The sequence below is a fragment of the Myodes glareolus genome, chromosome 2 (assembly GCF_982192425.1).
Source record: "Myodes glareolus chromosome 2, mMyoGla1.1, whole genome shotgun sequence".
Taxonomy (NCBI): Eukaryota; Metazoa; Chordata; class Mammalia; order Rodentia; family Cricetidae; genus Myodes; species Myodes glareolus.
The window spans coordinates 110,273,366-110,288,093 of NC_142027.1; the positions used below are offsets into that span (position 1 = coordinate 110,273,366).

A 14,728-nucleotide genomic window follows, 5' to 3' on the forward strand; every position below is an offset into this window, starting at 1 on the left:
GCTGCCTTTAAATCTGGGACTCTCTCTCTCCCGCCGCTGTGCAGAGCTGCAGTTTCTCACCTGCTTCTCGTTTGTTTCAGTTTTGGACAGTTGAGACATTTTACAGGACTTTAATATTTAATGTACCTATTTCCTTTTTTATTTTTTATTTTCAATCAGGGCCTCACTGTGTAGACAGGCTATCTTTGAATTGAACTCACTATGTAGTCCAGGCGGACATCCAGCTCAGATCCCGTACCTCCGCCTCCCTAGTGTTTGGACTAAAGGGACACACCTCTTAGCTCCTTTTCTCCCCCATCCACCCCTCCTCCCTGTGTGTGTGGTGCTGAGGATGGAGCCCAGGGCTGTGGGTGGCTGCCACGCCCCCAGACAGATGGCCCCCTTCTCTGAGCGGCACAGGCTGGGAACTCACTCCGTCAGCAGCTGTCATTTTTGGACCCAGGCCTCGAGACCATTTGGCTTCCCAAACTTTGGAAGAATTTATAACACCTCACCCAACGAAACGCTCACCCAAACGAAAGTTGAAGCCAGTTGTGAGATTTCCAGACAGGTTCTGTGAAGCATCAGAGAGGGAGTCTGCATTCTGGAGACGGGAGGGCCGTCTAGACCTCACGACAGTAGTCTTGAGTGCATTGACAGACCCGGATACCGTGTGACCTCAGCGTGGCCATGGCTGCCATGTCTGATCAAAATAATTCATTTCTGCTGCGTTTGTGCAGTTCCCCCAGCACTGGTAGATGCTCCCAGAAGCTATTTGTAGATACACGGAAGAGCTTTCCTGGTGCCCTTTGCATCTCTTCTGGGAGTTTCCTCTAGTGGGCTGTTATAGCCCACTACAAAGTGCCCCATGGGAGGTAGAAAACAACCCTGGCTAGGTGGTGGTGGCACACGCCTTTAATCTCAACACTGGGGAGACAGAGACAGGAAGATCTCTGTGAGTTCAAGGTCAGCCAGAGGGAGTTCCAGGACAGCAGGACAGGCTCCCAAGCTACAGAGAAACGCTATCTCCAAAAAAAAAAAAAAAAAAAAAAAAGAAGAAGAAGAAAATGATCAGCCAGAATATTCAGACTCTGCAAAAGCAGAGTCCCAGGCAGCAGGCAGAAACACTTGCTGCCAAGTCTGATGACCTGAGTTCAGTCCTTGGAACCCACATTGTAGAAGGAAGAGAAACTACTTGTGCACATTTTCCTCTCATCTCCACATGCATGTTGTGGCACACACACGCATGCACGTGCACACACACACTACCATCATCAAGAAGGATAACTTAGACCTAGGAGGTCCAGGCGGTAGCATGAAATGAAGGCCTCCCTTGAGCTTCTGCCTCCCAGACTCCTTCTTTGACTTGTTTGCGTCCAATCCTTTGCCACCTGGGACAGGCTCCTCTGTCCTGGACCTCTCACCAGCCGGAACTACAGCTGCACCCTCCTGGAGCAGTCCACAGCGATGGTGCTGCAGGCTTCAGGGGAAGTGTGAGCGGGACATGGAGGGGTGTGCAGGAATGACTGCAGATACCTGCCACAGAAAAAGCTGGGGCTGCCGGTCCCCGTGTGTTCACATGTCTGTTTCACTTTCTTTAAAAGCCAGGCATAACGGCACATGCCTGTACCATCAGCAGTAAGGAAGCAGAGCTAGGAGGATTGGCACGAGCTTGAGGCCAGCCTGGTCTACAGAGTGAGTTCCAGGACAGCTGGGGTCAGGGGGATGGTGGCACATGCTTTTAGTCTCAGCACTTGGGAGGCAGAGGCAGGCAAATCTCTGAGTTTGAGCCAGCCTGGTCTACTGAACTAGTTCCAGGATAGCAAGGACTGTACAGAGAAACCCTGTGTAGAAAAACACAAAAACAACAACAAAACAAATGGACTCCCCCACCAAGGGCTGAAGGAGTGTCTCAACAGCACAATCCTTGCCTAGCAGGCCCAGCGCACATACTATCCCCCATTGATGGCCACGGTGTACACCCCTGCCCACCTGACACAACCCCTACTGTGCCCACAGGTAGCCATGGTGGAGGTGCAGCTCGAGACACAGTACCAGTACCCGCAGCCCCTGCTCATCGCCTTCAGCGCCTGCACCACGGTGCTGGTGGCCGTGCACCTGTTCGCTCTCCTCATCAGCACATGCATCCTGCCCAACGTGGAAGCCGTGAGCAACATCCACAACCTCAACTCTATCAGTGAGTCACCGCATGAGCGTATGCACCCCTACATCGAGCTGGCCTGGGGCTTCTCAACCGTCCTGGGCATCCTGCTCTTCCTGGCTGAGGTGGTACTGCTCTGCTGGATCAAGTTCCTGCCAGTGGATGCCAGGGGCCAGCCAGGCTCCCACAGCCACACAGGCTGGCAGGCTGCGCTGGTATCCACCATCATCATGGTACCTGTGGGTCTCATCTTCGTGGTCTTCACTATCCACTTCTACCGCTCCCTGGTGCGGCACAAGACCGAGCGCCACAACCGTGAGATCGAGGAGCTGCATAAGCTCAAGGTGCAGCTGGATGGGCATGAGAGGAGCCTGCAGGTGGTGTGAGGCCTGTCCGTGATGGCACAGCTTGCAGGAGTGACCCTCAGGCGCTGTTAGCCACCGTGCCGCCGGCAGGAGTAGCCAAGGGGCTGCCAGACAAACCCTGGCTTCATGAGAACCCACCACAGCATCACAAGCGCCACAGTGGGGGTTGCTGAGCAGACTGCACAGATGCTGCCCCGATTCTCCCATACTCCTCAGATGCATGGGGGTCTAAAGGGGTGAGGATACCAACCATCTTATCACACAGGCCAGAGGAGGAAACAGGATCACGTGGCCCTGGGGACTTACTTCCTGGATCAGGGACAAGCTGAAAACACCTTGTCCTGGGAAAGGGGTCCCAGCACACCAGAGGTCACAGTAAATCTCAGACATCTGGACCTTGTGATTGGCAGGCCAGCTAGAGGACTGGGGTTCAGTTAGTAGCTTGCCTAGTGTGGAGGAAGCTCCGGGTTTGCACCCCAGCACTACATAGCCAGGTGTGGTCATCCCAGTTTTAGGGAAGTGGAGGAAGAAGGATCAGGAGTTCAAAGTCGTCTTCTACTACATGGTGAGTTTGAGGCTACGTGAAACGCTGTCAAAGATATGCACATGCATACATGTGAGCACACACACATACACACATAAAGAACAGGCTGCTGGAGAGGGCAGAGATGAGCCCAAGGCTGGCACAAGTGTAACACAGCTTGCAATGACCCACAGGGAAACGATGACTGGTCTATGTATGGTTCAGCTTGGTGCTTTCCTCCAGCTCTGGAGAGTATCACGAGGTGTCCAGGATCCTGGGGCACGCAGCAGTTCAACAAGGGTAACACATATCGTTATTGGAATCCGGGTTGCCTGGTCATACACAGTGTGGGAGGCTTGGCAGGGTTGAGGAGAAATGTCCTAGAGTCCACCACCAGCGGCTCACTGAGGTCAGAGATGGTGACACACAGCCCACACACAGCAGGCTCTCCCATGCAGAGGCATCCACCTCCTAGTCACAGAACGGGCCTGAACCGGCCAGCTCTGTGGACTCTGTCAACACAGTCAGCAGCACCATCTCAGAGACCGGTCAGCTCAGCTCCCTTGCTGCCTGTGGTCCCTAGACATTGAGAGAATAAACTGAAGGGGTTTCCTGTTTCCGCACAGCAGTTAGCCTGGTCTGGCCTGTGGGTGGGGCAGGGGCCTGCTCCAGGCTAACATAAGAGGATATTCCTTATGAGAGCCCGGTTAACTGCAGAGAAGAAGGGAACTCAACACTGCCGTGGCCCTGCCAGGACTCTCAGTGCAGGTCCCTGCCCCCATGTTTGCACAGCTGTGCATGAATTTGGCATTCTCACTGCAGGCATCTGGCGACCCAGCTGGTGTTGTCGTCCATGTCCTGCGGTACAGCACCAGCTTGCGTGGGAACTGCTGGGACACCCTGTTTACCCACGTCTGCAGCATCACCCAGACTGGGCTTCTGCAAGGAGTCTATATTTGGTGCTGTGGGAGCCTGGAGACCCGCCTGGGGTTTCTGGAAATGGGTCACACTATTGAGCATAGGCTTCAGCACACAGAGGGCCCGGGGGAGCCTCACGGAGCATCTTCCTTGTAAACTGTGACATCTTTGGGGAACTAGGACATGGTGTCCTGTCTCTCAAAGCTGTGTCCTTCAACACCTCCACCTCTGCAGACAGGTCTTGGGACCCCTTGAGGTCTTAGACCTCTGCTTTCCTGGGGTCTTTGGGAAGACAGCTTAGTTTGATTTGTTTTGCTGAAGAATGCTAGTCATGGGCAGGCACGATGGCTCAGTGGGCAAAGGCACTTGCCACCAAGCCTGGAGGCCCGAGTTCATTCCCCATCCTCCGAGCTACACACAAATAAGTATAGTGAGAAAAATAATTTACTCTTAGAATCACTGTAAGATGGCACATGTGTCCCAGCAGGGAAGACAGGATGACCTTTTGGAATGAGCAGCTCCCACTGCTGGGCACTTCTTGAAATGCCATGTTGAAGGCTGAGGATGTCGCTCAGTGGGTGGTCTGTTCGCCTGGCATACACGAAACCCTGGGTCCGATATCTAGTGCCACATAAACCAAACATGGTGGAACGCATCTGCAATCCGTGCATTCAGGAGGTGCAGGCTGGAGGATAGGGAGCTCAAGGTCATAATGAGGTCAAGGTCAGCCTGGGCTGGTCAGAGTCTGTTTGGGGGGGGGGGTGCTGAGCAGACCAGAGTTCAATTCCCGGCATCCACATAGGGCAGCTCACAACTGCCTGTAACTCTGGCCTCTGCAGGCACCCACATGTGTACATACACACATATACAAAATGAAAAGGGGGTTCCTGTGGACCCGTCCTTCCCACCCACTTTCTGAGAGCATCCGGTGCTGTGGTCCCTCACCCTTTCCGTCTTCTCAGCCTTCCAGTGCCAGGGCAGGAGACAGCCGTCTGTGTGTGAACAGTGGCAGAAGCCAGCAGCGCAGGCTGAAGGCGAGACGTTCACTTTCTGGAGGCATAACCTGATTTCAGATGTTGCTCTGACCACAGTGAGCCCCTGGGGCCTGCACAGGCTTGCCCTAATTTCATCTATCCAAGATGCAGCCCTTCCTGGTGCTCAAGGGACCGGTGTCCTCAGACACACCAAGGCCCTTCCCAACATGGCATATGGTCTCCCGGTACCCTTGACCATGAAGTCTCCAAAATCCAAGCATTTCTATTTAAGAAACTTCAAAGGCAGACTGACTAGCGTCTTCCGGGAAGGGCTACTGAGAACAAACTACAGGAGCCCAGAGGGCTCAAGACTTCCTATTTCTACAGGACACTGTAGGTAAAGCCTGTCCTGTGTGTGGAGTTTCTAGCAGTTGCCCTGGATTGAACTGAATAAATTGATACCGCTTTTCAAAATTCTGTGCTTTTGAGAAATGTGTGCCAAGGTTCAGGTGCTCCAGCCCAGCCCCGTACCCACTGCACTGCCGCCCCTCAGTCCTGGCATGAGAGCGTCTTACTTGGAGTCTGTGCACCGCCTTCCATTGCTGCATTGACCTCCGGGCAGAGTGAGCGTGGGACCTTCTAGGATGGGCGGGCTGCTGTCAGCGTGTGAACGGAGAAGGGACCTTAAAAGAGAGAGGTAGGGTAGGTACCCCGCCAGTGGAGGAGTTTGGACTGGGAGGTGATGGTTAAGGAGAAAGGGCCTGCCATAAAGCAGCTCAAAAGGGTACAGGCCAGTAGGAGAACGTGGGGTGGCCCTGAGGCAAGTAAGGGCAATGGGGATAAGGGAGGGCCAAGATAACCTGAGTTCAATGGAGAGCTTGGTTAGTTGTTGTTTGATGAGTCCATTGGCTCTCTCTACCTTTACCAAGGATTGTGGATGTTAGAGGGTGTGGAATTTCCAGATGTTGAGAGCTTCTGACAAGAACTCCATGACCCTGAGCCACCACATCTGCTGTTTCCCTGGAGACCGGAAACTCTTCTATCCATCCTGTAAAAGTGTCCACAAGTGTTAAGAGATAATAGAGTTTTTTATGAGTAGGCATATGGGTGAAATGAACCTGCCAGTCTTCGCCCAGTTGGTATAGAGACTGAAGTATGTGGAGAGCCCCTTGTGGGTTGGCCTGGGCACACGTCTGGCAGGAGGAATGAACCTGTAAAATAGAATCTCCAAGATGGGTGGGGTTAAAAAGAGGCTCCAAGAAGCGGAACAAAGCTTTGGGGAAGCGGCTAAGGATATCTCCACTCAGTAAAGGTGCTGGGCAAGCAGGTATCACTAAGAATGAGAAAAAATTGTCCTGCAAGAATGCAGGGCAGTGGCAAAGTTTTAAGTGGGGAGGAATGGGTCCCGTCTACCCCCATAACTGAAATTGGTGAGGGGAACATAAGGCCCGAGTGAGAATAAAAGAAATGGACTTACCCGCTACTTGCAGCTTTACCCTAGGCTCGGATAGGGATAAACCAAGTCTGGGCAGCGTCAATCCTCTGCAAGGCTGAGAAGTTCGAAGGCTGGCACAGTTTCACTTGCTGGTGGTGATGCTGAACCTCCGTGGCATGGCATAGACAAGCCCATATGGGGGCACTGTGATTTCCAGTGTCCAGGTTGCTGGCAGATAGGGCGTAACCTTGGAGGTGTAGTGCAATATCGTGCCACGTGACCATTTAGGCCACACTTGAAACAGCTTGCCTGTGAGGTTGGCTTAGGCTGGGCTCTAGCAGGGTAAAGCCTGGAAGTAAAGACTGGCCAGCCAACAAAGGCACGGTTTGCCAGCCCTGAGCAGGTCAACACTGAAAAGAAAAGCCGGGTCTCACTGTGTCACTCAGGCTGGCCTTGAGTTCACCATGTGACCCAGGCTGGCTTGGAAGTCATTCTTTCTGCTTCTGCCTCCCAAGTACTGGGATCATTGTGTGTCTCCTCACCCCTGGTAGCCAGGCCTTCTTACTCTGCCAGCAGAGCAGACGCTTCCAAGTTAGTATGACGTGCACACATGGGCTCTCCTTGTTCAAGGTTCAGAGTATCAGAACAGGTGACCCAGGCCACCCAACCTGGACCAGAAAGCTTGAGAAATCTTGAAGGGACACGTAGGTGATGGCTTAAGGTACTAGGAAGCACAAGTCACTCTGTGGTGGCTGATGGAGACTCGCCTTCCTGTAGCACATAGGACCATAGTGCCTCAGAGCCATCTGTGATCTAGCACACAGCCTGCTGTGACAGCCATGCTGGAGGAGTGAAGTGGAAGATGGCAATGCTTAGGCCCAGATTAGCCTGTGAGGTGCGATCCTCCTTCCTCCAGAAGGTCTGTCACAGCCTCTAGTCTATCCAAGCAGGTGTTTCCTAAGGTAAGTTGTTTCATTGCCAGAAGGGGACCTTCCCAGTGTTGAAAAGCACCAGGCAGGGCTGGGGAAAACCGTTCTATTACATATGCAGCAAGGGGCCACACGTGCAATAACTCACTCAAGCCTCCATCCTCAGGGTCACCACATACAAGACAAGGAGTCTTTTATAGCTCAGCTACCCTCCCAGCCCCTCACTGGGGGATTCTAGACAGATACTCTACCACTGAGGCACACCCCAGCCCCTCACTGAGAGATTCTAGGCAGGGGCTCTACCACTGAGTCACACCCCAGCCCCTCACTGGGGGATTCTAGGCAGGTGCTCTACCACTGAACCATGCCCCAGCCCCTCACTGAGGGATTCTAGGCAGGGGCTCTACCACTGGGCTTCACTCCCAACTCCCTCATCATACTCACATAAGAGGATGCAGGGCAGCAGTCATGGTTGTCTGGAAGCCTGTTTACTCTGTTGGGCCCTAGGCTCACTGTATCAGAAGGGAACCATGCTGCCTGTCACAGGGCCTTTTTAGGGCTTTCTTCAGTCCTGGCACACACTTCCTAGATAGTCCCAGACTCTCAGCTAGTTCTGAGAGGTATCAGAAAGAACAGACCTGTTGGGACTGGAGGGATGGTTCTGTGGTTAAGCACATTGGCTGCCCTTCCAGAGGAGACAGGGTTTGATTCCCAGCACCCACAAGGAAGCTCACAAATTTCTCTAACTCCAAGTTCACGGAATCCAATGCCCTCTTCTGGACTCTGTGGGTACTGCACAATATGGTGCACAGACAATATATGCATGCAAAACACACAATAAAATGTTAATTTCCCAAATAAAAGTAAGAAATTAAAAGAGGCTGGGAAGTTGAGCTTAGTCAGTGAATAACTTGGCCTGCAACCATGAAGACATGATTTCAATCCCCAAAGTCCACAGAGCTGGATATGGGGCAGGTGTAACTCCAGAGCTAGTGCCGAGGAGAAAGGCAGGTTTCTGTGCCCAGTGCCAGCCAGCTCAGCCTCCTTGGAGAGTTCCAGGCAAATGAGAGACCCTGTTTTACAAATAAAATGCATGGCACCTACAACAGTAGCTGAGGGGCTACTGGCATGGCTCAGATGGTAAAGGTCTTTGCTGCCAAGGTTAATGTCAAGCCCCAGAACCAATACAAGGAAAGGAGAAAACTGATTCCCTTCAATCATTCTCTGATCTTACACATCCCACATACACCAAGATAAACAGATGAATGTAGCTGGGCAGTAGTGGCACACACCTCTAATCCCAGCACTCGGGAGGCAGAGGCAGGTGGATCTCTGAGAGCTCGAGGCCAGCTTGGTCTACAGAGTGACTTTCAGGACAGCCACGGCTACACAGAGAAACCCTGTCTTAAATCAAAAACAAAGTAACTGCGACTCCTTCACACAGAGATGGGAAAAGGAGAAAACCATTTCACATGGCAGCAAGTTTTTCTGTTTTCTCTTTTATTATAAAGTTTATTAGGGGGCAGAGTGTGTGGAGGCCAGAGGAGGACTCCAGGAGTTGGTTCAGTCCCTGACCACATGGATTCCAAAGACAACTCAGGCAGTCAGGCTTGGTGTTGCGCCTTTACCCACGGAGCCATCTTGCTTCTCCCAGATACTGAGGTTTTAAAAGACCGAATCCCTTCAAACTGTGACAAATTACATAACCCAAAGAGCGGCCAAGATCCAGGTCCATCAGAACCAGCTCCAGACAGGGAATGTGATGTTCATGACATCTGGAGTTCAAAGCCAGGCTACACAGTGTCCAGGCCTGCCTGGTCCACATGAGACCTTGTCTCAAAAAACCCAACAGGGTAGGGGTATAGCTTTGTTGGCAGAGCGCTTGCTTAACAAGCAGCAAGCCCTGGGTTCTAGCCCAGTACCTAAAAAAAAAAACAAAACAAAACTGAGCGTGGGGGTGCACACTGGCAATCCCAGCATTCAGGAGGTAGAGGCAGATGATCAGAAGTTCAAAGTCATCCTTGGCTATAAAGGGAGTTTGAGGCCAGTCTAGGCCAGAGACCCTGTTCAAAAAGAAGAGAAACCAAGCAACCATGATAAAGCCAGGCCTGACAGTGCACACCAGTAATCCAAGCACTTGGGAAGTGGCGGCAGAAGGATCAAGAGTTCAAGGTCTTCCTTGAATACAGAATCCATTTGAAGGCAGCCTAGGCTACATAAGACCTTGTCTCCAAAAAAAAAAAAAAAAAAAAAATGACTCTAATGAGCTGTGGAGAGAGCTCAGTGTTCGCTCCCTTAATGGTTACGCTGGAGCGTGTTTCCAGCCAGCCCGGTGCCAGCTGTTGTGTCCATGCTTCCCCAGGGATGTGCTCACACGGGTCTTCCTTGGAAGGAAAGTGCAGCCTGCAGCAGCTCGTGCCCCAGTTCTTGCTGTTTCCCCCCAGGCAGGAACTCGCTGGCCAGCTCTCTGAAGGTGGCACAGATACGGCGAGCCTTGATGTGTCTGCGGTGGATGGCATGTGCCCACTGGTGCCGTGCAGCCCCTGTGAGCACCAGCAGAGAGCGGCAGGGCACAGAGATGGCTACCTCCACCTCCTGGCAGGGGACAGACCGGCTAGAGGCCACGACGCTGCCCTCAGGAGCATCAGGTCCGATGGAGGGGGCCGAGTGGAGCAGCAGGCTGCCAGGGGCTTCACAGGACATGGACACCACGGTGGCTGACAGGAGGTTGAGGCTTACCAGCCGCTCGCCCCACAGCCAGGCATCATCCAGGTGGGGGTCGATGGCCGAGCCCCGCTCTGGGTTGTAGTCCAGATTACACTGTTCTACAGGCTGGAAGTCCTCCAGTCCCTGGTAGAGGCCCATTCTCTGGACCACCTTCTGGCTGAAGCTGGGGAGACCCTGGAAGCCAGCCATCTTCAGCTTCTGCTTCCGAAAATTGACCTTCGGGCCGTAGTCCTGGAGCAGAGACAGGAAGGAGCAGAGGAGGGGCTCATCTGAGGAAATGGCAACCACAAGCTGGGCGAGACTGGTGCATGCAAGCAATCCCAGCACCCTGGGAGCTCACGCAGGGGAACTGCCTGCAGTTCAAGGCCAGCTGGGCTAGAGCGTGAGACCCTGTCTTGAAGGGGAAGCCATGCCAGTGTAGTAGTGCCTACCACCAGTACAGCGTGCACTTGTGGAGCGGAGGCAGGAGGACCAGAAGCTCACCCACATGGCAAGAGGGTTCTATGAGACCGTGTGGCGGGGGGCTTCATGGAGGGAGAAGGGACAGGTACAATACAAGGTGGGGGTGGATAAGAGAACAAGGTCCCCATGGAAGCCGTACAGTTTGTCCTGAAGGTCAGGGGCAGAGTGGGTGGCTGGGGTGGTCCCAGCTCAGGAGAAACGTGAAGGGAACTCTAATTGGCTGATGTCCCCAGAACTCTAACCAAACACTCCGATGCCAGGAACAAAGGCTGAAGGGGCACCATTGAAACAGCTACAGGAACTGAGTAAATGGTGGAAGCTGGGTGACGGGGAGCTAATGAGGAGGAGGAGAAACAGGAGGAGGGGTAGCACTGTCCCTAAGGGCCTATCAGGAGTCCAGACATAGAGTGAGTGAGGGGATAAGGGACAGGATGGGATGGATGGTGCCTGGAGCCACGCAGGACCGTAATTACCATCATCGCTCCCAACCAATGGGACAGCAGCATAGACAGCGGCGGCCCTGCTTGATGAGGAAGCCCACGCCCCCTGTGACTGGCCACCCACTCCCTACAGAAGATCCCTAGGGTGCGGCTACAGGAGATAACCAGGGGCCCCAGCAAAGGGACTGCCCCTTGGTTCAGCTAGGGCCACCATACCTGTTTCCTCCGCCCAGACTGAGAGAGCTTCCAGGGGTCACTGTCCATCAGCCGCACCATCTCAGCCTCTTCCTCTGGGGTCACAAAGTCCTCTATCAGCGTCACACCCGGGAACGGGAAGGCCCAACCTTCAAAGTCAGAGTCCTGGGGCCCCATGGCCCAGCCTGTGTCCGGGCAGTAAAGGAAATGGTATTTTTTCTGTAAACAACGGAGATAGGAGGGAGTGAAGATGGCTCAGCCGGCCAAGTGCTTTCCTTGCAAGCACCAGGACCTGAGTTCAGTCCCCCAAAAACAACATGTAAAAAGCTAGGTGCGATCATGCATGCTTGAATCCCAGGCAGAGATGAGAAGATCAAGCTGGCCTGGCCTACTTGGAAGTTCTAGGTCACCGAGAGACCCTGTCTCAAAAAACAAGTTGGATATCTGAGGTTATTCTTGCCTCCATGTGTACACATGTACCTGCGCACGCGCGCGCGCACACACACACACACACACACACACACACACACACACACACACCAAACAGAAGCACCCCAGAACCCCCCCAAAGACCCATGATCTCCACATGTGCCTTAGGTCCCCAGGATCTTCTGGCCTCTGGGGTTCCAATGCTCTGCTTGGGACTGAGGCCATTTGGAGAGGTGTCTGGAGTCCCTGGGACAACACAGACAGACTGCAGCTCCAGGCCTGCAGCCCTCTGGAGCAGTAGGAATTCTCATTCCTGAATTAATTTCTCTGTTCTCTAAGGAACTGGCCCTAGGCTGGGATGTGGGCACTCTTGCTTTGGCCTCAGGGTCAAGAGGACAGAAGGACGAAGGCTGTTCCGGGAGTCTGAGAAGTAGGCCAACCCTGAGGCTGTGGTCTTGGTGGCCAGGGGCTGGGCAATGCTTGTTGGAAGCTATAGATTCTCACCTTCCTCAGCTTCTGAGAGGAGTAGTAGTTGAAACTCGTTCAAAAAGGTCAGCTTAGTTACCGGAGGGATGGGTTAGTAGTTAAGAGCACTGGCTGCTCTTCCAAAGAACTGGGGTTCAATTCCCAGCACCCATATAGCAGCTCACAACTGTCTGTAACTCCAGTTCCAGGGAACCCAAAACTCTCACACAGACATGCATGCTGGCAAAATGCCAGTGCTTGTAAAATAAAATTAAATAAATTATTCTTTTTGTTTGTTTGTTTGTCTTTTGAGACAGGGTTTCTCTGTGTTGCTTTGGAGCCAGTCCTGGAACTAGTTCTTGTAAACCAGGCTGGCCTTGAACTCACAGAGATTCTCCTGCCTCTGCCTCCCAAGTGCTGGGATGAAAGGTGTGTGCCACCACTGCCCAGCAAATAAATTATTCTTAAAAAGAGGGGGGTAGCTGAGATCAGAGGCTGTAGCTCAGTTGGTAGAGTGCCTGCCTAGCATGCACGAAGTCCTGGGCTCCATCCCCAGCACTGCACAATATATTTGTGGTGGGAGTGGCATGCCATTCTCATGTACAGAGGCAGGGTGATCAGAAGCCCATGACCATCTTTCACTAGACAGTAAACGTGGGCTCCATGAGACCCAGCCCCCAGGACCTTGTAGGACATACATAGTCAGTGTCTTAACCATCTCCCTGTACAGTTCAGGGACTGAGCACATGGGCACTGGTATAGAACCGCCATGATCATCCACTTCTAGAACTCTCTCTCTCTCTCTCTCTCTCTCTCTCTCTCTCTCTCTCTCTCTCTCTTTCTCTCTCTCTCCTTCTCTCTCTCTCTCTCTTTTTGCAAAACTGAAACCAGATACCCATTAAACACTAATTCCCCATTGTCTTCTCCTCCATAACCTGACACCCACCATTCTACTTTCTGTGTTTATGATTCTAAGTACTTTAGAAACTTCATATAAGAGAGACTGCACATTATCTCTCCTGCTGTGATGGCTGTGTGTGTGTGTCTGTGTGTGGAGACAGAACCCAGGGCCTAGCACGTTAGGCAAGCACACTACCACTGAGTTACATCCCAAGTCCTCACTAGGGCATTCTTCAAGTTCTTTTTTTTTTTTTCAAATTATGTTTTTATGTGTGCATTTGTGTGTGGCAATGTACATGTGAATGCAGGTGCCCTTAGAGGCCATAAGAGGGAGCCAAATCCCTTTGGACCTAGAGTTATGAAGGCAGTTGTGAGCCACCTGGTCTGGGTGCTAGGAACCAAATGTAGGTCCTCTGCAAGAGCAGTATGTGTTTTTAACTGCTGAGCTATCTCTCCTGCCCCTCGCTGGGGGATCTAGGCAGGTGTTCTACCACTGAGCCACACCCTAGCCCCTCACTGGGGATTCTAGGCAGGTGCTCTACCACTGAGCCACACCCCAGCCGCTCACTGTGGGATTCTAGGCAGGGGCTCTACCACTGAGCCACACCCCAGCCAGTGATTAGCTTCTTTCATTTGGCATCACATCCACACATAACTATGTCAGAATTGCCTTCCTTTCCAAGGTTATTAAATAACCTACTGTGTAGATATCACAGATATTTTTTAATAATTCATCAGTTTATTGTGTCTGTCTTTCCTTTGTTCTTTTGATACACAGTCTTACATAGCTTAGTCTGGTTTTAAACTTGCTATGTAGCTGCAGCTGTCTCTACTCCCAAGCTTCCTGCTTTCAGCTGCCCAGTCAGAACTCAGAAGATCCCAGGCCAGCACCACCACTGCCCACTCTCCAAGTCACCAGGTAATAAACACTTGGGTAGCGGCCACCCTTTGGTTGCTGTGAATGCTGCTAGGGGCCAGATATGGTGCTGCATGCCTATAATCTTAGCATTTGGAGGGGACCCTGCGCCTCTAACCAAAGAAACAAAAACAGAAACTTTCGTTTGCATATAAATCCAGGAACATGCTGGATCATGTGATCAGACTACTTGTGAGGCATTCCAAGCCGGTTTTTTCACATGTTGGACATTTTAGCACCGCGAGACACTCCCCACTGGCTTTCCAGTTTCCTCACCTTCGAAAGCTTGACTTTTTAAAGGAGCGTTCTTTTAAACCCCTTCAGAATTTCCCCACCTCAGGTATGAAGTTCAAGTCTGTTGCCACTCCCCACTTAAGTCACAGAGGTGATGTGTCATCGCCGCGTCCCTACTTCCAAGACCCCTCCTCAAACTGCTGCGTGGCCGAGGTTGGCTACAAACTTCTGGGTCTGCTACCATCGCTTTTCAAATGCAGGAATCTCGGCGTGCACCAGCACTCCCCGCTCATGCATTCATTTTCAGATGATGGCACTTAGGGAGCGCTCACCTTTTGATTGTTGTGAATAACAAAGCTATGAGCGCTCCCAGCGACTCCCCTACGGCGAGGCTTTGATCCCCGCTCGTTTCACAGGCAAGCTTGGGTCTGTTTCCCATTAAGAGGGAAACTCTTTTCTGGGTTTGACTCTTTTCTCAGTCCATACCTGAGGGGAGATCTGCCAGGGCGGGGGCCCGTGGCGCTGTCTCTCGCAAATAAGACAAGTCCGGATGCCCTTGCAGCCGCAAGCCTGCAATTGAGTCGCTTGAACCGCCGCAGCTTCGGCTGTTGTAGCCGCCATAGCGCCTTCCAAGTAGCCAAAGCGCAGGCGCGAGGCGCAGGGGCCGCTGGGAGTT

The 14,728-nt window shown here is 52.5% G+C and overlaps 2 protein-coding genes across 6 annotated transcripts in view; one reads left to right on the forward strand and one right to left on the reverse strand.

Moving 5' to 3' along the window:
• Orai2 (ORAI calcium release-activated calcium modulator 2) overlaps window positions 1–5,394 on the forward strand; it is a 31,492-nt gene extending 26,098 nt beyond the window's left edge. For all 3 annotated transcript variants that reach the window (XM_048433871.3, XM_048433870.3, XM_048433873.3), the window contains exon 3: window positions 1,999–5,394. In XM_048433871.3, coding sequence (XP_048289828.1) covers window positions 1,999–2,526 — 528 coding nt within the window. In that variant the 3' untranslated portion in view covers window positions 2,527–5,394. The remainder of the gene's footprint in view (window positions 1–1,998) is intronic.
• Window positions 5,395–8,764: 3,370 nt separating this feature from the next.
• Window positions 8,765–14,705, reverse strand: Alkbh4 (alkB homolog 4, lysine demethylase). 3 transcript variants are annotated; one of them, XM_048433867.3, is made up of 3 exons: window positions 14,539–14,705; window positions 11,130–11,293; window positions 8,765–10,242 (listed from the first exon to the last, which is right to left on the reverse strand). In XM_048433867.3, exons 2-3 carry the CDS (start codon window positions 11,283–11,285, stop codon window positions 9,655–9,657), a joined length of 744 nt encoding a protein of 247 aa, XP_048289824.1. In that variant the 5' UTR covers window positions 11,286–11,293; window positions 14,539–14,705; the 3' UTR covers window positions 8,765–9,654. The 3 variants fall into 3 exon arrangements, with proteins under 3 accessions (XP_048289824.1, XP_048289825.1, XP_085538523.1); XM_048433868.3 differs by having other exon boundaries at window positions 11,130–11,327; window positions 14,539–14,704; XM_085682397.2 differs by lacking the exon at window positions 14,539–14,705 and adding an exon at window positions 14,095–14,471 and having other exon boundaries at window positions 11,130–11,327.
• Window positions 14,706–14,728: the final 23 nt, after the last annotated feature.

Excerpts from the sequence above, each read along its gene's own strand:
- Alkbh4 (XM_048433868.3), bottom strand. The coding sequence starts at position 14,673 with ATGGCGGCTACAACAGCCGAAGCTGCGGCGGTTCAAGCGACTCAATTG. Across the intron at positions 11,328-14,538 it reads CCTGGCAGATCTCCCCTCAG|AAAAAATACCATTTCCTTTA; the intron begins GTATGGACTGAG and ends CGTTGTTTACAG. Across the intron at positions 10,243-11,129 it reads AGTCTGGGCGGAGGAAACAG|GACTACGGCCCGAAGGTCAA; the intron begins GTATGGTGGCCC and ends TCTCTGCTCCAG.